The sequence below is a fragment of the Desarmillaria tabescens genome (assembly GCF_030435595.1).
Source record: "Desarmillaria tabescens strain CCBAS 213 chromosome Unknown EV420scaffold_60, whole genome shotgun sequence".
In the NCBI taxonomy this organism is placed as follows: Eukaryota; Fungi; Basidiomycota; class Agaricomycetes; order Agaricales; family Physalacriaceae; genus Desarmillaria; species Desarmillaria tabescens.
In genome coordinates this window covers 233,540-254,949 of record NW_026848359.1, presented here as the reverse complement: position 1 = coordinate 254,949, position 21,410 = coordinate 233,540, and the positions used below count along the sequence as shown (strand labels likewise).

General features: G+C 46.7%; 5 protein-coding genes across 5 annotated transcripts; 2 read left to right on the top strand and 3 right to left on the bottom strand.

The window, feature by feature from the left end:
• Positions 1–6,097: 6,097 nt before the first annotated feature.
• Positions 6,098–6,651, bottom strand: EV420DRAFT_1577173 (uncharacterized protein). The gene is made up of 5 exons (XM_060474526.1): positions 6,607–6,651; positions 6,533–6,586; positions 6,434–6,481; positions 6,172–6,384; positions 6,098–6,120 (listed from the first exon to the last, which is right to left on the bottom strand). The coding sequence occupies exons 1-4, from the start codon at positions 6,637–6,639 to the stop codon at positions 6,178–6,180; spliced, it is 342 nt and encodes a 113-aa protein (XP_060324637.1). The 5' UTR covers positions 6,640–6,651; the 3' UTR covers positions 6,098–6,120; positions 6,172–6,177.
• Positions 6,652–8,259: 1,608 nt separating this feature from the next.
• On the top strand, positions 8,260–9,569 carry EV420DRAFT_1067906 (uncharacterized protein). Its single transcript, XM_060465621.1, has one exon. The coding sequence runs from the start codon at positions 8,681–8,683 to the stop codon at positions 9,410–9,412; it is 732 nt and encodes a 243-aa protein (XP_060324636.1). The 5' UTR covers positions 8,260–8,680; the 3' UTR covers positions 9,413–9,569.
• A 233-nt stretch (positions 9,570–9,802) lies between these two features.
• EV420DRAFT_1752161 (uncharacterized protein) lies at positions 9,803–10,919 on the bottom strand. Its single transcript, XM_060480395.1, has 3 exons — positions 10,542–10,919; positions 10,428–10,490; positions 9,803–10,373 (listed from the first exon to the last, which is right to left on the bottom strand). The coding sequence occupies exons 1-3, from the start codon at positions 10,896–10,898 to the stop codon at positions 10,290–10,292; spliced, it is 504 nt and encodes a 167-aa protein (XP_060324635.1). The 5' UTR covers positions 10,899–10,919; the 3' UTR covers positions 9,803–10,289.
• EV420DRAFT_1067896 (uncharacterized protein) lies at positions 10,821–12,068 on the top strand. The gene is made up of 3 exons (XM_060465620.1): positions 10,821–11,225; positions 11,290–11,758; positions 11,817–12,068. Exons 1-3 carry the CDS (start codon positions 10,980–10,982, stop codon positions 11,879–11,881), a joined length of 780 nt encoding a protein of 259 aa, XP_060324634.1. The 5' UTR covers positions 10,821–10,979; the 3' UTR covers positions 11,882–12,068.
• Positions 12,069–12,515: 447 nt separating this feature from the next.
• Positions 12,516–20,525, bottom strand: EV420DRAFT_1649417 (uncharacterized protein; the record flags this gene model as incomplete). Its single annotated transcript, XM_060478308.1, has 25 exons — positions 12,516–12,651; positions 12,711–12,739; positions 12,791–14,307; positions 14,364–14,433; positions 14,817–14,953; positions 15,012–15,184; positions 15,242–15,300; positions 15,439–15,585; positions 15,647–15,760; positions 15,810–16,037; positions 16,089–16,239; positions 16,292–16,433; positions 16,486–16,524; positions 16,600–16,681; positions 16,744–16,824; positions 16,878–17,390; positions 17,425–17,802; positions 17,854–17,872; positions 17,931–18,797; positions 18,851–19,369; positions 19,419–19,598; positions 19,650–19,699; positions 19,749–19,862; positions 19,917–19,964; positions 20,016–20,525. The coding sequence occupies 25 exons, from the start codon at positions 20,523–20,525 to the stop codon at positions 12,516–12,518; spliced, it is 6,303 nt and encodes a 2,100-aa protein (XP_060324633.1).
• Positions 20,526–21,410: the final 885 nt, after the last annotated feature.

Below are 21,410 nucleotides of genomic sequence, written 5' to 3'. Positions count from 1 at the left end.
TCAGTTGAGGATATGCAATAAAACCAGTGATTGATTAGGTAGCTATACAGGCTACTAGCACAAATGCGGGGGAATGCTTTCCTTCCGTTATGTGTCTAGTCGCTGCTAATTTATACAATTCATGTTCTAGGTATAGGAGCCCATATCTACAGTAATTATGGTACGAGCTTTGGAATTAATACAAATGGTGAGTCACTATTCTACAAGTATTGCGCCATTCTGTAGTTTCTATTCAGTTCAACACGACTGCACTGGGTTATTCTGTCACCGAGGAGTGCCCTACTAGTCTGTGGGTGCTCCTTCTTCCATCTGCAAGGCTTGCCACGTGCCGTATGTATGGAATACTGTGGTATGCGCAGGATCTTGAGGATGTAACCACTGATTGCGATCGACTGCAGGTCCGAGATTATATTCTGTTGATCGCTGCATGATCAAGGTCAGTCATCTCGGTACCCAACGCAGCTATTCATTCTTCCAAGGTTATTCCTTTCCTAGCCTGAGTTGATCTCAAAAGCTGATCTGTTTCTTGACTTAGCAATTTTTCTTGACAGGTTCTTTCTACTTGTTGAGGTGACGAGGCATCTAGTTCATTCCATTCTTCAACTTCTTGGTTTTTATACTCCATACAGATGAGTCCCCAAGATTTGACTGTAATAGTCTTGTTTAGGTAGGGCTTAGCTTGGCATGTTGACAGCTGGTAGAATTGACTCTTTGAGATGTTGTTTCTAAGTCCGTTCTGTACTGCCATGCTTTCATTCTTTATGTAGTATTTAGCTACCAGCATGAAGCCTCCACTGTAGCTCTCTGTACTGCTTGTAGATTGCATAAACTGATGTAAAATTGCAAAATCTACAGGTAGCCTGATACCAGGTGTATCAGCAAACATCCAGATTGCACCTTGGAAAACAACCAACACTGCAGAGGATTTTGCATGTGTGTTCTTTGACCATTGGTACTGCGAGAATGGGATGCCTGTGGAAATAATCAGTGACCATGATAAACTCTTCATATCCAAATTTTGGAAGGCATTCACTAGATTATCTGGAATCAAGCACAAGATGTCGACTGCATGGCACCCCCAGACTGATGGTGCCTCGGAGAGGTCTAACAAAACTATCGTGCAGGCACTCCATTTCTATGTTGATCGGAATCAGAAGGGCTGGTGTGCCAAGCTCCCTCTCGTATGGTTCACTATCATGAACACTGTTAACGCTTCCACTGGGTTCTCACCATTTCAGTTAAAAATGGGTCATTCACCACACATAATCCCACCTCTGGTCACACAACCAGGTGTTGATGTTCCCTTCGATGCTAAGGCTTTTGTGCAAAACCTCGACCTTGATATTAAGGAAGCCGCTGACTCCCTATTGACTGCCAAAATTGAGCAGTCCCACTTTGCTAATAGATCAAGAGTGCCCAAACTCATATACAAGATTGGCGACCGTGTAATGTTGTCCACTACAAACCGAAGACAGGAGTACACCCACTGAGGTTTAAAGTGATGCACGAAATTCATGCCAAGATTTGATGGCCCCTTCACAGTCCTCGACGCAAACCCTACAACTTCCACATACATGCTGAATATACCCTCCTCCAGCATTCATCCAACCTTCCATGCTTCACTTCTCAAGCCGTACCATCTGAATGACTCTGAACTTTTCCCAAATCATGAACATCCTAGACCAGGACCAATTATCACCCTTGAAGGAGCAAAAGAGTATGGGGTTGAGAAAATCGTGGACGCTCGACGCTGGGGTAGAGGATGGCAGTATCTGGTGCATTATGTTGGTTACGGGCCTGAGGAGGATGAATGGTTGCCAGGTGCAGAACTAGAAGACAATGAGGCTCTCAATCGTTGGCTTGAGGAAAACCCGAGATGATGGAGCAAATTTTTGAAGTATGGGTGGGTGTAACCCATATGGATTATGCATTATATACTGCTATTTACCTAGACCATTAGATACTTCCATGGATCTCGAACAGATCAAGATCACTTACCTTCTTGACTAGTTACGTTCTTGTTTGTACTGCACAACAGAGTTGATTCCTATTCTGTTGCGCATGTTCAGTGTTCCCAGCTACAGCCTGGGTTCCAAAACAAGTCCTTAGTAAGTCCTTAGTACATAGATTGGTAAGAAATGATACAAAATGTGTACTCCCAAAGTTCTAAAGTAACAGCACCCACACGGTTTTACCGTATATAGTCTTAGTGATTAGAAAGAAATCCACCGACATATGGACATTTGGGCTGCTGTATTGTTGCGGCAAAGTACATTGAAGTGAGTGTACTAAAGTAGATGTGTGCGGCATTATCTTGGCATTGTAACAGCCTTAGTAAAGTGAGTGGAAAGGTCACGGTATTAGGTCTTTTGCCATGGAGTTGGTACTTTGACTGTGGCATTCTTCTAAATGATGCTTGATGCTGATGTCATTGATGGCTGTGCTGGATGATCAATGATGGTCCTAAATCCATGAGATCTGCAATCAGGTGCCTGGCAGCATTAATGAAGTGGCACATATTGATACAGAATATAAGCTGGGAGGGATAGTTGACAGTAAGAGTGGGTATTGCCATGATTGCAATCGTTGACTTAGTGAAAGTCCGCTAAGTGGACAAGACATTATTATAATGCTAAAATCCGCAAATTCTGAGCATACAGAGTCTTGAGGCTCATCAACGTCAAATCTCAGGTGCTGCTGATGCTCTGAACTATGACTTTCAGGTTTGAGTGTCTCTGATGAGGATTCCAGTCCTTTGAGCCAGGAATGGACAGAGCCCCCAACTTGTATGCACTCACAGCAATTAGACTTGTGTAAAACAAGTTTTAAACCCATCTAATTGCCTTGCTCATCTGTGTGAGTACAGGGTCTCAATTCACATGAGGTTAGCCAATATGTGACCCTGTCTTAAGATCAGCAACAGGGCCTGAGTGTGAGTGATTATTGCATGAGTATAGTAAAAGGCTAGAGAAAAATGTATGATTTGAGTATTGTGAATTAAGAAAGATAAAATGAGGAAGGATGATGATGGGAGCATGCAGTCATTATTCAATGAGTTAGAAGTCTTAACCAGGGTATGAATGTGAGGCACAATAGATATTCTGCTGCCTCAAGTTTAATTAAAATACTAGCAAACTACTGGAGAGATTTATTTAAAGTGACATCAATGATATAATGTAAGCATCTAGCCACAACAAGGGCTAACAGCAAGGTCAAGTGCTAAGATTAAAGGATGAGCTTGATATACTAAGTAGTTATATAGAGGTCTCTTATGATGTCCAACTCCTGTTGTATATTTCTCTAGCCTGACACAGGTCCACTAACAAGAAATCACACAAGTGGGAGAAAGAGGATAAGAAAGGATGATCAAATTCCTACTACTCAACTACTTATATACTACTGGTAAAGAGTCATTGAAGGTCATAAGGAGTAGAACTGAGTCATATAGTACAATCACATGAAATTACACTAACAGTCATACAGAATCACCTTGACCAGATCAGGTTTTAAATAGACTCTTCACAATGAACTAGTAATTCTGACAAAACTATTTGACATTATCTGATCCAGACTTCAGTTGTGGAAGACTGAATTTACGTATTCTGGCATTGGGATGCTGAGCAAGAACAAAGTCATGGTTATCCTGGGATAAAGCATCTGCAATTGTGTTCTGAGATCTGGGAATATGTAGGACACGAAGTTGAGCTTTGTGGGTGATTAGTGCATCAACAGCTGTGATGAGAAGTGGGTTATAGAGGGGTTTGGCATGTAGAGAGTCAAAAATATCAACTGTGTTTGTGTTGTCAGTGTAGATGAGAATACGATGGGGTCTGGAAGACAAATCCAGTGTCATCAAAAGTGCAGAGACAACAGCTAGTGCTTCATTGAAAAAGGTTCCCTCTTCTGATGGCATTGTAACATGTGAATAGTACCCAGTGGCCAACTGTGGGATCCAAATACCAAGACCCTTAGAGGAGGCATTGGTTTGTACCAAGATATCTGCAAGGTGAGGACCCCACTCAAGTGAATCTAACAAGAGAATGCCTGGCATGTGTTCAAGATGTTCAGCCATCCAAATGAGTTCATGGCATAAAGCTTTGTTAATTCCAATGAGTTGAAATGGCTGTGTTTTTCCATGTTTCTTTGCATAAAACATAGATAAGCCAGGTCGGAGTAAAGGATATGCATTGAAAGACCAATTGCACCAACCACCTAAGCTTTCAAAGTCATGTAATGAGTGTTGTGATCCAACAACTGCAAAATTTCGGATTGCTGAGATGAGTTCTAATCGGGAAGAATCAGGCATGGTGATAGTCATTGCATTTGGGTCCACATCCAAACCAATGATGGTGAGAATATAACCATGCAGCTGCTTTTCTTCTTCATGTGGCACTCCAAGTTCATCAAACAAGGTAAGAAGTGCAGTCTGCTTGGTTGGGAGATATTTCTGGTAAGGGCCATACCAAGTTTTTTTATCAGCAAATTCCCATGAGAAGCTATCATCGACATAGCCAAAGATATCAGTCAACAACTTAACAAATGTGGCAATCCATAGTACAAGACCAAAGAATGTGCCCCATATGCGGCCAGCCCCCCGGTTACCAATGTTGTTGCAGCGGTCAACATGATGTTGATTATCAATAGTAACAACTTGACATATTTGCCAAAGGACATGCATTGGCAGTTGGCGGTAAGCCTTTGATACATCAGACTTGAAGAGGACAAGTTTGACATTCCTGCCATATTTGTGTCGAGCCTGAATCAAAGCACTCCCAAGATGCTTGAGAGTATCAACATGAGCATGTACCTCATGTTTGGGGATCATGGAATTGGGGGAGAAATATCCAGCAGAATGATCAACAATCATGCGGAGCTTTGTCGAATGTGGTCTGGAGACAACACCAATTGGCACAGAATGCATACCAGGCAGTAGTTCTGATCCAAAAGAATGAGAAAACCGTCCAAGGCTTATTTCAGTGTCTCTCTGTGATCTGACAAACTCCACATGAGAATGATCCTTGAGGGGGCGAAAGGAATTGTCATTGGTGATAGGATATTCTGGATTGTTGGTATCAGCCCATGGCCAGAACCCAATCTTTAAGCCTGTGCAAACAGAAGACACAAGCTCCCGATTCGGATGGGAATCTAGAAGTTTCCGAAAGCGCATGATATTGATAGGTGTGACAATGCGAAAGAGTGCAGGGTGCGATTTGATTGTACGGAGGGCGATATGATTGTTCAGTTCATTATGGGGTGGCTGCGGCATTGGAGGCAAAGTCTCTGTCCATGTAGCAGTTGTCATTGGTGTATGCCAGCTGAGAGAATCAGGATCCTGCCATAGGTAGCCCCTTGCATAACGAGGATGAAGTCCATATTCCATTGTACAGTCGCCAGGAGAAACATCATTTCGGATACCACGTTGGAAACGACTGCTATCCGTGGTAGCGTGATTGTCAGGATCCACCGTTGGTGAGATATATGATGCGTCCGCATGTCTACGATGTCGATGGGGGTTTAGTTGGGAAGTTCGCATGCTTGTAGCAGAGTTGAAATGAGCATTGGTTGCTGTATTCGCAGACTGAGCCGTATTTTGAATGCGAGAGTCGAGCGCTGCTTTCCGTAGTGATGATTCAGCATGCTTGTTCTTTCCTGGATGCGGCTGCGAATGTCTATATCGTATTACAGGCTCTCGCTTGACTATTGCGTCCAGTCTAATGATAGACTCTTTGATTTGTTTCAAAGTCAACCGCTGAACGCTTGCGTCAATGGAATCATCAAAGCTCGACGTCGCGATCAGCTTCACCCATTCATCGTACCATCGAACAAGATTGCCAACGAATACGACGATGTCTGGATGATTATTTATGGCATGTTTGAAATGTTGAAAATATCTGAGAAGCGTTAGCGCTATAGTAGCTGAAAATAGGCAGAAGCTCTTACTGAGTAAGCAGAGTGGTGATCGTGCCGAAAACGACCACTCCCGAAAGGCTGCTTTGCCGTATGGCAGGGAGGGCTGGTGTAGGATCCTTCCAAGATCGATTCTGGATCATTTGCTCCATGCATGAAGAAACGACGTCGAGCATATGGTCGAGGCCATTATCGAGGGCGCTGTACAAGGCACTAATGGATGTCAGCTTGATAGAGAGCGTACGTATATTTGAGACGGCATACTGGATATTATGATGGAGATTGGTTTTGAGGATGAGGTCTGAGCCAAAGAACTGGATTTCTGGTGAGAGATGTAGTAAAAGATGGAGAGATATTAGTTACCTGAAGAAGCGGGAAGTATCCAATTTGAAACGAAAGAACCGTAAAGCCTGTACCAGCACGGCAAGCGACAGGGGAGTATTGCAAGACCTCGCGGATGCGAGCGAGGACATGGTGCTAGTTGCCTTGATAAGAACACAACTATTTAGAGTTACAAAAACTTTACCTTCAAATCGACTATCATTTCAAGAAATGACTGGGCCCGAGCGGTATCCTATGAGATCATTTGATTAGAAGAAGAGCTGGCTTAATGCAAAGAAAGTACCCATTGCGGATTTCTGCGATCAACGCTAGCTAGAATCTGGACGAATCTTAATGACTTGATCAGGGGCTGTGAACCTGGAATGTCGGGCTATTGAATGCCCTGAGCATATTATGCACCCCCTGTCGGGCTCAACGTATGCAGCTTGTCTAAGGAGATGTTGTTGATGCCAGAAAGTCCTTCGGTCGTCAAAAAGTCGAGGGTGTCGGTTTCTGGAGACGTTGCCTCTACAGTCGCCCCGGCAGCATTCTGAGTCTGCGGCTGTCGAACATGGCGGAACATACAATCAAATCCTCGTCGACATTCTCCCGAAGTCCAGAAGAACTCGCAGTTTCCCCGACCAGCTGTAATTCTGCCAGAATTGCCTGATGGTCTGGGAGAATGTGGCGCGGTTGACGACGACGAAGGTGTTGGACCTCCTGTTCTTTCATGGAGAAACTTGCAGTTCTGATGACCGCATCCCCCAGGAGTGTTGAAGAGTCTGCAGATTTGTCTACCTCGTCGGTTGGACATGTTGGAAAGGTGTGGAAGAAGGAAGGCCTCGAGGCATCGATAGGCGCCTCCTGGTGCTTGTTACCAAGATGGCACCTGATCAGGACAAAGGCGTGGCTAACCGCGTAATAAGAAGTTAATTAATAGGTTATCAAATTGACATAGTCCAAAATCATGCTGGTATTGAACGAACTAACCTCAGATGAGCTTACCAGCCGTTAAGGCTAAACACTGCCATTGGTCGACGATGCTACCAGAACAAATATCGCATAACGTCTGTAGAGTCGAAACGCCAGTAAAAAGTGTAAGTGCCATTCAGCTCATCTTGAAAACACGCAAAAATGAAAGCAGTTGTCGGACGTACCAAAGGTTTCGCGGCCCGACCAAGGGTGGTCACAGGTCAGTAACACCGGGCTGCGACGAGTCACAACCAACGAAACTCGCACCACGACTCCAGTGTCGAAGGACATGTCGGGCCATGCTCCACTGTTAGCATTATATGCTACATGCTGGATCTTCGGCGTTTCTTCCTTCCCAGTACCCAGCACCGCATCACCTTGGGTCAACAATCCGACAACGAACGTCACCGAGAACGACTTTGATTAGTGCGCATCCAAAGGCAGACATCGATTATCACAACCCTTCCTTCCCTCAACCGATCCACCCATACGCTATCCAGTTCTATCTAAATCCTGCGTCCTATTGCGCTTCTTGACCCTCAGCTTCTTCAACGCGACATCACCCACAGACTCACTATCAGCAGCTCGACCACCCACACGGTCTCCATACTCACCTCCTACTCAGCGCTACCGCCTACTCTGAAATCACCACCACATGTAACTACCACCACCACCACCACCACCTTCATCGCATTGACTGGTTCATCAGGATCCTGGCGGAAGACCACCATTGACAAATCCATAGCTTGGTCTGCAAAGAATGGACCGTGTCCAGCCGGTGATCAGTAACTGCACCACTACGTCAAGCGCTTGTGGAAGACGCGCGCTCTTCCGGGTCGTGAAGGTCGAACAGTCCAATTCATCAACAAGGATTCAGTAGACCGTGCTATCCTGTATACCGTCACAGAACGTGGGAGCGCACTACTCGTCAAGAACGGTTCCGTCAACAACGGCGCAGAGGATGTCGCTCGCCTCTGGGAATCTGGTCGGAACGTGGATAAGAGCAGAATGTCTATCGACACCAATGACATCCGGTACGTCCACACAGATGCTTGACCACTCAGTACTCATGCATCATCTCTTGCTACAGTTTCGGTCCATTTCCTCCCCGGACGACAATCATGACTCTTGCTACAGTTTCGGTCCATTTCCGCCCCAGATGACACCCATGACTCTTGCTACGGTTATCGGTTTGGCACTTCGTATCCCAGTGACTATAATAGGCACCAGCCATTGTTCCTACATCTCTCACGCCCTCCATGGCTGACAACAGTACCGAGAAGGATTTTCTTGATGACCTCAAAAATCTGCCGAAGTTGGGACCGGCAACAGTACAGACACCTGTCCAGGAATATTCAGCTGATTTGGGCGGGTCTGAGATGCATTCAGATGCAGACGAGCAGCATGATGATGATGACGAGCATCGGCTCTCATTCTTTCTCTGCCTCTTCCGGGTTCGATACCATACGACAGCTTGTCAATGCAGAGGATACGGATATTCTTTGCTCCTTTGCAAAGTATGTTTTTAAATAGAGGCCATATTTGCCGCAGTGATTTAGGCACTTTCCCTGGCTGGGGCGAGAACGACGCTATACTGGATATGCCTTCCACTTCTTCCACAACATCCAAGCCAAAACGACACTCTCATAAACATCCAGTTGGTCTAGGTCTCGGGCATCCTTCATCCAGTTCCCTCCGCGCCGCGCCACCACCACTCTCTTTGGAGTCGGCGGGAATAGGTATGCTCACATCCTTGTTGTCCGTCCCCTCTGGCCTCTGTCGTCTCACTTCCCAACCTCCATCGAAATTACCACCTCGACAGCCTCAGCCTCAACCTCGTTCACGCGCTCGTGCTCGTCTCTTGTTGAAAATGCCGCACCTCACTATTTCCAAATTCACCAAGAGGCTACTCTATACTATTCCGGAGTCGTCAACCAGCTCTCTATTTCAGGGACATCGGTGCGTTATTGGGAGGAATGCCTATAATGAAGGAAAGATTTTCGAGGGGAAAAGGTCAAATCGTTTGGGCGCACGCTGTTTTAAGAAAACAAGAATCCTGTTGGTTAGAATAACCAACTCAAAAAAAAACGAGAAAAATTCAAGCATCTACTTGTACGAGGACTACAATACATACATACACACGCACACACACACACATATATATATATATTACACACCATCTCTTTCTTCCTCAGTCATCGTAGTTCAATGATTGGTGCGAATTCCTATACAGACTGCTGATCCACAAGCGAGCCACCCACCCGACATCTCAATTTGGCTCCGGTAGTGGCAGTGGTGCATATGATAACTACGAGACTTCCATGCTACAGTAACTCAAATCGCTCAACGAAGAGATGAAGGTCCTTGCTGTGAGACAAGCGAAGATACAGGAGAAGTTCAAAGATGAGGGAGCCTCGATAAAACACCGGGTCGTTGCAGACAGGCCGTAGTGGATGCGATGTAATGGCAACGCAAGCATCGACACCTTCTACCGGGGCTCGTATGAACTGTGAACGGTAGCAATCGATGGCGAAGTCTGCTGAACCTAAGATGTCTTTCTTTTCCTCATCGGTAAAGGCGAGAGGTATTGGGACAATACTGTGTCGGTTAAGATCTCAGGCCAGTGTATATTGGGTCGGAAAAGACGCCTATTTGAAATGCTACATGACGTTTGACAGCGAGAGCATCTTCAGTAGAATTACTTCGCCCTGGAGTCCCTCTACATAAATGCACTCTAAGCACCTGCTGATCGAACGGATGGAGCAGAGTATACCCACATGTAATAATCATTTTTGAAAGCAATTTCCCCGGATATGCCCATCTCTCGAAATCCTGCAATGGACCTTAAGAACTTGGTACGATGAGAAGGATGGGTAAAACCTTTCACGGCCGCAGCGTGTTTTCACTGTGAATAGAGGATATGAGTTGGAAATCAGGACTTGAAGCGTAGTGCAGGGATGGCAGTGACACCAATGCGCAAAGCATTTTCGGGTTCTGTCGTTACGCCTTCGAGGTAGTCTTGTGTCATGCGTCGTACCACAGGTCAGAGTCCAGCCCGTGTCATCCACTCTCATTGTCAACGAGGAAACTCAGACGTAGCGAAGGGGGAACTTGTTCGCTTCCGACGCCCGCCTCTCCTCCTGTTCCCGCTGCGCGCGACGTTCTGCAAGTTTCTAGGAGCACATCAGTCCAGAGCCAGGTTTCGAAGAATGAAGTTATCGACACACGTTCTTGGCCGCAATTATAGTCGCCATGAGAGAATCGAGTGTAACTTCAGACAAGTCAGACATCTAAGAGAAAGAGATTCAGTATTGCGATGCTTCAGAAAGTGGAAAACGTACAGTCTCATCTGCTTGTTTACTGAGCTCTCTGATATGGTCAAGCGAAGCTTGTTCCTCCTGCTGAGGTGGGGGCGGTGGTGGTGTCGGAGCTTCCATTCTCTCTCGGGGCTGTTGAGGTAGCTCCAATCCGAACCGTTGCTGGCCCTCTAGCCTTACTCCAGCTCCATACGCATACCGTCGTTCCCTCTCATTGTCCTCCGGCACCCTTTCATCAGAGTCAAGAGGTGCGCTCTGACGCGTCCACCCTCGTTCGTAGTATCCATTCGGGTTGGCGGCATAGTACCCTGCTTGTATGCGACCATTGCAGTAGATGGTGGCCGCAGCTGCGCCAGCGATGAACCATAGAAAACCGCCCATTGGTAGTAGTGTTGTGGTCGTCACTAGTCAAGAAGTTTCCAGAACTCGTCAGAACTCGGATGCAAATCGAACAGTCGATCGATGACGTACTCAGAGGCAATTCCGGCCCGGGATAGCCCGGGATTCATTCCCCCGCCTCCACATCATCCTCCATCTATCGTCTACACCCTCGCTCACACCAATTCGTCGTCAATCGCTTCCCAGATTAATGCAATCGCAGATCGTGTTGCTTCCGGTTCTCAGCACTCGAAATTTTGGCCACCTCTCGCACCTTTACCTACATTTTTCATGGATTCCTTTATGCTTTATTCAGAAAACGACGACTACGTCAAGACAAGTGTTTCTTCTTATATGCTGTCCGTGCTCACTTCCGTCCTCTATTCTAGCCCAGATTTCCGCCCCGCCCTGCCCCGCCACGACGATGCTCTTGCCATTTTACGACCAGCACACTCCTTCTGAGCACCTTTATTTGCGTGCCTCCTCAGCGTATTCGACCTTGGTGCAGCTCTACGCGAGATTAGACCAATTGGACACAGCATACACACGATTCCGACGTTTCGGAAACGTATCTCCGATGTGTATTAGCGGATGCGATGCGCTTGAAACGGTCCATCATGTTTTCATTTCATGTCCTACATATCGTTCCTTCCGCCAACAGGCCGCTCAAACACTCATCACCGAGACATCTCGTATCCTGGACTCTGCAGAAGTGCCCCTGCTGATTTGCAGGGCATTTCTTCATATTGTCCAACGTCTCTTTGAAGATGGCTCAATATGGCCCCAATCGGTGTCTCGCTTCTACCTCGGTCTAACGCCATCCTTGCCAACACCCCCTGGACTAAAAGGAGAGAAAACAAACCGTGTGTTGGTTCACATCTCTCATACTTGGCATACAACGTACATACGTCTGGCCGGCAGAATTTGGGCCGAATACAAACGAAGAGTACGTCCAGCCTCAACCAAAAAGAATGCCAACACCGTAGCCATACAATTACCGTCCTTTTTATCACATATCTCATCTTTTTGACCGTTTTCCTTAATACGTGTAACCTTACTTACAACGAGTTACCGAGGTAGACTAGTTTACGCTTATTTACCTGAGCTGTATCAGCAGAGGTGGCCAATCAATGTAGTTTTTCTTGTTCGAAATAAACTGGTGATGGTAATTATATATTGTGTAAAACTGTACTTTCTCATTTCGTTGGCGCTGTCACTTGACAAGAACCATCACTGTCGGACCTGCTGCACCCAATCTATTATCTGGCATTATTCGTAGTCGAAGTGAACACCCAGTTTGGACGGACCCACTACAGGGCGCAATCCCTCCTCATTGCTCAAATTACGTATGATTTGACTGGGACGGGAGGGCCATAGGTCACTTTTTTTTTTATAGAGATGCAGGCGAGTGTTTTACCTCTTGTTTATATACGTAGGTTGCTCACACCCGAGAGTAGACCAGCCGTCTCCACCTCAACAAAATGTCCGGTTCTGGTAGCCATATATTTCTTCCTATTTCATCAAAACAGTTTGTCCTCTATTATTACAAAGTAGTTGAAACCCGATACCTCTGCGATGATTATCAGCCACAATCTTTGTCTACTCTCATTTCTTCCTTATTCAAGCACCGGCTGCCCATGCCCACGGGCTTCTTGCTCCACCTTGCTGCTGTGAGATATCTTCGTACTCTCGGGCACGGGTATTGGAAGAGTCAAGTCTGTGGTTTCCACCACCTATGGGCGCTCTACATTCGGGGCTTTGAAAACAGAACCTGGCATTAGCAAAGATAACGATGGCTCTAACTGGTGAACTGACCATTGGCTAGCCTGCATCGCTCCGCCGCACTGGAAAAGATATTTCAGCTTGTCAGGCATACATTTAGATGGTGTTCATACCTCTGTGATAACGAACGTGTGACCATTTATGCAGTTGTAGAAATGTCCTCGATGCGAAAATCCGAAGGCCTTCACTATGTCCTCTTTCTCTTGCAAAGACATTGGTTGATAGACGGTGTCCTTTAAGAGATGATCTTCCAATTTCTCGTATTCTGTGAAGCAGCGTTCAATTTTGGCGCCACAATTCCCGTTGAACCACCGACGATCTTCACTGATCTGGGTGAGATCACTCGACGGACGGCTCGCGATGTATGATCGTTCAAGCTCTCTCAAACGGCTCTTCAACTTCTTCTTGTCAGCCTGAATCTCCGCTACCAAGCCATCCCGAACTTCCGCCAATACACCTTCCTTGAACACGTCCCTGCGTTTCTCCAACATCGAAAAACGGAACTGCTCAAACTCTGAACAGAGCATCAAGCTGGCAGAACGAGCGGCCAAACGTGATGAAGAAGTTGCGTGAGCGATGGTAATAGCCTTTTGGCAGTCGGCAATGCATGACTGATAGATGAACAAGGTGAACGAGTACCAGACGTTACGATGATGAAGAGCTGCAGGTTCGTTGGAAGTCATTGGAAGTGCCTCGAACCGAGAACGAGCAACGCTTCCCAACATGAGCCTCAACTCGACGGATAATATGAATGCTTCGAGATGATAGCGACGATCAGCCTTGTGAGGAGGTTGTCCAATCTTCCGGTCAACATTGCTCATTGCAATGTGTTCAGGAGGGACCCGGATATCCGATGGTGGGTCGGCAGCAAGATTTGCAAGTTCCAAGCGATAAAGGGTAGAAAGAGCTGACTCGTAGGCACGGACGTGGGCGGACCGAGTCTTTGTAACATCCGTTACCTTTTTGTAAACTCTGTGAAGATCCACAACAATACCCATCCATGATCTGGCCTCGGACTCCGACAAACCATGGCGAGTGACCATAGACCTAGCAGTGAGCATACCATGGTCCAAGACTTCGTCTGCTTTCCCCGTCATGAAACTTTTCCTCTCTTCGACTAGGCGCTCAAACTTATCAGCAGGGTGACATTCAAAATTCGGCGCGGCTTTAAGTTTTTTAGCTTGGGCTACTAGTTCTTCCAAACCATTGCTGAGGGTCTCAATAGAAGGAACAATCTCGGCCAGACGTTGGGACATCATACTGGCCACATTCTGTTCCAAGATATCGAGATTCGCTCGCTTGAGGACCCTTCCATAGCGCCGAGCTGTAATGGGTGCCCGACAAGTTGGACAGTTCGGTGGTCGTTGAAATTCGGTAGGAGGTGCTTTCATTCCCGTGTAGGACCCCATTACGTCGATCTCGTAATAGTCAGTCATTTGACAATGACCGTCTAACGTCTCCACTGTGAAAATATGCCCACAATCCAAAGTGATGATCCTGTCGCTGATATCGTCCGACCCGATAGGGATGTCAATGAGTCTTCGTTGCATGATAAAATCTACGATGTCCATCTTGTCGTCGTCTAAGAGACATTCGATGCACTTCTGTTGCAAGCAGGGTTCGCCGCATACTGTGGTAAAGCCGTTCTTAGCTTAGATAGCAGTCTCCGACAGAAGTATCCGTTACCTGAAGGGCAGATATGGCCGCATTGAAGAACGCTACGGCATGGTTCATCGCACGGTAGACGTGCACATATCTGCGACGAAATCAGCAACTACGACGAGGAAATAAATATAATTCAACTCGCCGATCCACATAACACTGGACAAGACAGGTGAGGGCAGTTCCAGTCGCATGGTTCGGCACAGGGAGCACAGTCTTGGGCACACGGTTTTGGACATCTGTGGTGGGAACAACGTTGGCGGCACTCCTGCCTACACGACGTATTACATTCGTGGTCTTGAGAACAGTCGAGACCACATTTGTGTTGACAGAATAAGAGGCGCTCGCATTGGTGTGACTTGTGCAAACTGCGCTTGATTCTCAAGCCGATAGCTATCTTGATCCCCTGAGCTTCAAGATTAAGTTTCGTGCAGTCCCCACAAAAGGCCTTGCACGTCTTTCCGCAACACGACATACTTCCTCCGCAAGCCTTGAGGCATTTGTGCTTGCGAGGATCGTCGGAACAGTGCAATATTGCTTCATGTCCACAAAGTGACAGCCGTTTTGTGGCTTCCTTATGACAGAAAACTGAAGATAGGTTTTCCATTTGATGGCTGGGAGAGAACAGCTTGAAGTCAGGCAAGCGTCAACATAAGGAGTTAATCAGCGTACCATAGAATTGATGCTTCATGGCCGCATGGTAGCGCAACGTTGTAAAGTGGAAATTCACACGGACCGCACTCATCCGAGCATCTCTTAGGGCATGGGTGCGTTCGAGGACATGGGGTTCGGAGACATGGCATATCGCACCGCATACTGCGATGCTTGTCGAGATCAAGATGGCACTAATGAAACGACAAAATTGAGTATCGAAAACACATAAAACAGTTGATTGAACATACCATTGAAGGACAGTTGTGACCGCAGTCCATACGGTAATCACAAGGCAAGCAGCAACCACCTATAAATATAATTAGTTTTGTAAACTCTGATAGTCGGATTCATAAGTCTGCAGCTACTTGCCTTCTGGTGCCACAGCGCTCAGTTGACCCGGTGTGGTGATTATATTCCTCTGAGTCGGGTGACGAGAACATATCACAGGAAAGCCGAACCCGATCTGGTCCCGTTGATCCATTTCGTCTATGATGATCTTCCAGGTCGGATTTTGACGAAGGTTGGAAGCATTTCCTAGGATATATAGTCCATGCTGAGCACGCGATAGTGCCACATTGATTCGATTGGGAGACTAAAAGTATTCGCCACATGAATAAACTGAACACGCGAGTTACGAGAAGCGTCCAAATTACCTTTAGGAAGCCAATTGACTCATCGCTATCGAAAGATCCAGAGTTTCTGACAAGAGAAACAATAACGATTTTTGCTTCCTCGCCCTGGAAAATGTCAACAGTGCCTAGACGAACCTAGAAAGTGTCATCACCCATATAACGAAGAAGGCAAAGGAAGTCGTACATGCTTGGACACGGTAACTTGTTCTATATATGCTTCATCGTCCATTCCCTCTCTGGCTAGCTGATCCTGATCGCGTTCATCAACAGAAACAGCAACTTTGAGGGATGCTAGGGCAGATCTCAGCTCTCGTAACTGGCCTAGATACGCGCAAAGGACAGCAATATCTCCAGGTGAACTATATGCCTCCTGCTTCAAAAAGTACACAACAAGATCAACAATCATTTTAACCTATTCTCAGTGTAAGCTCCCTTTTCTTTCTAAAAGGCGAAGTCAACTCACTTCGAACATATTGACTTTAGATGCCGAGCCTTCATCTGCAGCTTTCTCCCGGTTCGAGTGGGTAAAGAAGAAGAGGTCGCGTTCCATCCCTTGAATGGGAGGGTACTTCTTGACGAGGTCGTGATCCTCCAAGTTAGGATACAAAATTGTTCTGATGAAGACATAAATTACTGATTTCCAAACTGGGAGCTGATGTAACAAACCGAATGTTATGAGAAATGCTTGGACGCATTCTCCGCTGAACGTTGATCTGGGACATTGTGAACCCACCATCCGCCAGTCGTTCCATCAAAGAACGGTCAAATTTGTACAATTCGTTTCCTCTTGCACTATCCATAGAGAGAGCTAAGAAAACGGCTCAGTGAAGTTAAAATCGGACGCTGCCCATTCAACTGACAGAAATTTGCCAAGGTAGGACGAAGTTGCTGTGGATCACCTATACAAATAAGATGTTGCACTGGCGAACAATTAATACTTGACTCGGCAAGAACAGATTCCATCGTTCACTCACCAGATGGCACAAGAGAAGATAAGATATGGGCCTCTAGGACTTGTCCTGCCTCTTCCACTATCAAAACCTTGGGCGCAATAGTCTGAAATCCCATGTGAATACTAGAAAAATGCAAGGATGGGAGGGTAATTTGTAAGTACTTACCGTCAAGAGTGAGGTAAGTTTGGCAGCGCCATTGGTGGTGCACCCAATCAGATCAATCCGAGATAGCAATTGCCGTCGACTCTGTGATTTTTATGAGCTGAATGACTGCAACATGCTCACGAGTCACTACTAACCTCGTCCTTAGCATCGTTGAACCGCTTACAAGCGGCTTCATACTCTTCCCGCCGTTCTTCGTAATCCTGTCTGTGCTTGTTATACGCAAAGGTTCTCATTTCGGCCTCCCAGAATGCGGACAGTGCTTGTCGCTCTTCAACAGACATGCTCCAGATAGCATCGGTGACCAGAAGCTCGTCGACTGGTCTGGAAGTCGTTGGAATAAGTGGAACCATACCCTCTGGGAATCCCAACGGCACGAAGAAGTTGTTCATGCGTATCAAATAGGCCTGATGGAGCTCCGCTGGAATGATAAGTTCCTGCGCCTGCCTCTGCTGCTGCTGCTTTCCCTTCTTTCCTTGAGATGACCGTGCGGTAGTCCGCGGAGGCTGTGGGGGCTGTAGGAACGAGATATCCTGCCCAGTTTTCCAAAAGGAATATATGGTATTCGGGATATCGACATCGCGCCTTTTCTTCTTTGCGTTCACGGTTTTCCATTCCCCTTCTGCTTCGATATCCTCACGAAGCTCTTCCTGCTAGCTTATCAATCCAGAAAGGAGGGTCTACGAATGAGGCAAGATGATCGGGGAAGGTCTCTTGCAGATAGGTTATTACTGTCTCCCAGGTGTGCGAAGGTGTTTGGATATGCTGTAGGATTGTCCTCATCTCGTCTTCTAGTCGGCCCATGGCAAACCGCTCCTTGCGCACAATCTGATCCAGGGGTGAAGACGCTCCATCCTTCATCCTCTCTAACTTGTCTAAGGTATACCCATTGATACGTTCGTCCGAGGACCGGGATCCCAACCTAACAAGATTCGTTGTGATTTTTGCGTCCAAGAGAGATAGCAGCATATGATCCAGTGCATGATTTGTGAAAGCGATCATCACAATAGGTTTGACCTTGCTGGCGAATAAGACCCGAAGCAACTCTTTGCCGGTAAAACTCTATGCCTGCTCTTAGAACGCACGTCACATCGAAGGTTCAGTAATACACACCTTTCCGGTACCTGGAGGTCTAGAATCCAAGGAAATTGTTTGCATCATTCAACACGTAGATGATAACAAGAACATACCCTTGAATTAGAGCAACTTCCTGTGTCAAAGCGTCGACCACAGCGTCACATTGACTGGGATCTAAAATGCTTGATGACTTCAGCTGTAGTCGGGCTCTCCGGATTGATAAAGGGTCGGTTGCGTTCAACGGATGGACATACTCCCTAATTCTATCTTTCGATAGACATTCTAGGTTATATCGGAAAGATGGGTTTTGGGTGTACTTCGGAGGCACGACCGCGACTCCCCTCAGAGTGTCCCCACAGATGTAATTAGAAAATGGAATGGAAGTAGGTTCTACGGAACACAACTTCTCCAAAAAGGGTCTGATAGATTCGAACATAATGTTGTTATCCACCAAGAACGCGAACCGATGCTGATCAATAGTGATCTTTTCCTGTCGAAGGGCGCCAAGTTCAACGTCGGGATCAAAAAATTTGACGCGAACTTCAATGCGGCTCTCGTGGACCTTTGACGACTCGATGATGTCATCTGTCGATGAAGAAACACTGCCAACATAGATCCTTAGACGACGTGAATGTGCGACGACTAAAGCAACGAAGCTTCCGGCGCTGAGGCGTCGTGAACCAGCACGCTCCCAGTACTCTTTTCTGATTTTGGGATCGGGGTGCCGGGCACGTTCTGAAGGAGGTGCATCGATAACAAGACCGACTGTGAATCCACGTCGCTCCGCTTGAAGAGGAGAGTATTCGACATTCGTATAGATATGAAACATAGTCGAATTATATCCAGAGGTCCGATACATTCCTCCTCTTGTCTTGAGTAAGTTTTCCAGTTGAATTGGTTGCGCTTCACGTCTCGGAGCTCGTGCCTGCATAGCATCGAAGTCAAGCTGAAGCGTAGATATAGACGCGCGAATGGGGGCACTGGCATACGCGTATCTCAGTAATCATCACGAGAACACTATAGGACGACTTACACGAGTTCTTCACGCAAGAGACGGAACTGAATGTCCAGATGCCGCTCCATTGAATTTGGAGCCAAATGATGCGGGGCGTCCGGACGGTTGACGGGAATGTATGGAGGACTGGAGGAAATCATTTCGTCATGGGTAGGGACGATATGTATGTCGGCTATGTCACGGTGATCATTGCTATGGCGAGGACCAAGAAGACGAAGGACACCGGGACCGTCATAAGTCTGAATAAGTTGAGCTTGTAATGCTTCAGATCGATGCTCTTCTCTCAGACCTTGTGGCTGCGCTGGTCTTCGTCTTCTCTCTGCATTTGCGTGCTCTCGCTTTACTATTGCGTCAAGTCTACTGATAGACTCTTTGATCTGTTCTAAAGTCAACCGCTGAACGGTTGGGTCAATAGAATCATCAAAGCTAGATGTCGCGATCAGTCTCGCCCATTCACCATACCACTGAACAAGGTTGCCAACGAATACGAAGATGTCTGGATGATTATTAATAGCATGTTTGAAACGTTGGAAATATCTGAGAAGGGTTAGCACCATAACAACTGAAAATAGGTAGAAGCTCTTACTGAGTAAGCAGGGTAGTGATCGTGCCGAAAACGACCACTCCCGAAAGGCTGCTTTGCCGTATGGCAGGGAGGGCTGGTGTAGGATCCTTCCAAGATCGATTCTGGATCATTTGCTCCATGCATGAAGAAACGACGTCGAGCATATGGTCGAGGCCACTATCGAGGGCGCTGTACAACGCACTAAAGGATGTCAGCTTGATAGAGAGCGTACGTATATTTGAGACGGCATACTGGATATTATGATGGAGATTGGTTTTGAGGATGAGGTCTGAGCCAAAGAACTGGAGTTCTGATGAGAGCCGTGGTAGAAGACGGAGAGATGATAGTTACCTGAAGAAGTGGGAAGTATCCAATTTGAAACGAAAGGACCGTGAAACCTGTACCAGCACGGCAGGCAATGGGGGAGTATTGCAAGACTTCGCGGATGCGAGCGAGGACATGGTGCTAGTTGGTTTGATAAGAACACGATGACTGTTTAAAGAATTACGACAACTTTACCTTCAAATCGACTATCATTTCAAGAAATGACTGGGCCCGAACGGTATCCTATGAGATCATTTGATTAGAAGAAGAGCCGGCTTAATGCAAAGTAAGTACCCATTGTGAATTTCTGCGATCAACGCTAGCTAGAATCTGGACGAACTTGATGACTTGATCAGGGGCTGTGAACTGGAATGTCGGGCTATTGAATGCCTTGAGCATGTTATGCGCCTCCGTCGGGCTCAACGTATGCAACTTGTCCAAAGAAATGTTGTTAATGCCAGCCAGTCCTTCGGTCGTCAGGAAGTCGAGGGTGTCGGTTTCTGGAGACGTTGCCTCTACAGGCACCCCTGCAGCATTCTGAGTCTGCGGCTGGCGAACATGGCGGAATATACAATCAAATCCTCGTCGACATTCTCCCGAAGTCCAGAAGAACTCGCAGTTCCCCCGGCCAGCTGTAATTCCGCCAGACCTGCCTGATGGTCTGGGAGAATGCAACGGAGTTGATGGCGACGACGAAGGCGTCGGACTTCCGGCTCGTTCGTGGAGAAACTTGCAGTCTTGAAAACGACATCCCCTAGGTGTGTTGAAGAATTTGCACAGCTGCCTGCCACGTCTGTTAGACATGTCGGAAAGGTATGGGGAGAAGGAAGACCTCGAGGCATCGATGGGCGCCTATTGGTGCTTGTTACTAAGATGGCACCTGATCACAACAAAGGCCTGGCTAGCCACTTACTGAAGAAATTAATTAATGGGTTATCAGATTTACATAACCGAAATCTATGCTGGTATTGAGTGAGCCAGCCTCAGACGAGTTTGCCAGTTGTAAGGCCTGACTGGTCGACAGTGCTGCCAAGACAAATGTCACATAATGTCTCTGTAGTCAACACACCTGCAAAATGTGTGAGTACGATTCGCTCATTTTGAAAACACGGAAAATAGAAGTAGCTGTCGCGACGTACCGAAAATTCGCGGCGGTCAAGATCAAGGGCGGGCCGGTAACTCCGGGCCGAGATGTCAGCGAACCAAAATCTCAAACTATTGAGCTGGAAAGTGCTGTCTCTCCTGCTAACACTCGATACAAACTCAACATTCATATACATCTTGACAAGGATGCAGTGTATCAGGATGAATAAAAAGTAACGCCTCGATGCCTCTACTGTGATTGTCGTTGAAGATAAACATGTCGGACGTGAAGAAAATCTCTGGAAAGGGTATACATATACGGTCTGCTTAAATTGTCTTTCTGGGAGGTTGTATTGGTGACTAGTCTTTATTTGCATGGCTATTAGGCTACACGTATTCCTTGTTCTTGAATTCATATTCGACGAAAACCAACCTTGGCCGTACCGTACAACACAGAACTCAATCTTGAAGGTGCGACGCAAAGAATTCCGCTATTTTCACTCGTAAATCTTGGCGTTCATTGGAAGGCATCGCACAACCCACCCAAGGACAGCGCCGAACGCTTGTACATCCGTTCTAGTGTCGTGAATACCCCGCCGCGATCCA

Excerpts from the sequence above, each read along its gene's own strand:
- EV420DRAFT_1577173 (XM_060474526.1), bottom strand. The coding sequence starts at position 6,639 with ATGCTCAGGGCATTCAATAGCCCGACATTCCAG. Across the intron at positions 6,482-6,532 it reads ATCGCAGAAATCCGCAATGG|GATACCGCTCGGGCCCAGTC; the intron begins GTACTTTCTTTG and ends ATGATCTCATAG. Across the intron at positions 6,385-6,433 it reads AAATGATAGTCGATTTGAAG|CACCATGTCCTCGCTCGCAT; the intron begins GTAAAGTTTTTG and ends CAAGGCAACTAG.
- EV420DRAFT_1067906 (XM_060465621.1), top strand. The coding sequence starts at position 8,681 with ATGCAGAGGATACGGATATTCTTTGCTCCTTTGCAAAGTATGTTTTTA.
- EV420DRAFT_1752161 (XM_060480395.1), bottom strand. The coding sequence starts at position 10,898 with ATGGGCGGTTTTCTATGGTTCATCGCTGGCGCAGCTGCGGCCACCATC. Across the intron at positions 10,491-10,541 it reads GTAAACAAGCAGATGAGACT|ATGTCTGACTTGTCTGAAGT; the intron begins GTACGTTTTCCA and ends TCTTTCTCTTAG. Across the intron at positions 10,374-10,427 it reads CTATAATTGCGGCCAAGAAC|AAACTTGCAGAACGTCGCGC; the intron begins GTGTGTCGATAA and ends ATGTGCTCCTAG.
- EV420DRAFT_1067896 (XM_060465620.1), top strand. The coding sequence starts at position 10,980 with ATGACGTACTCAGAGGCAATTCCGGCCCGGGATAGCCCGGGATTCATT. Across the intron at positions 11,226-11,289 it reads ATTCAGAAAACGACGACTAC|ATTTCCGCCCCGCCCTGCCC; the intron begins GTCAAGACAAGT and ends ATTCTAGCCCAG. Across the intron at positions 11,759-11,816 it reads AAAAGGAGAGAAAACAAACC|AATTTGGGCCGAATACAAAC; the intron begins GTGTGTTGGTTC and ends TCTGGCCGGCAG.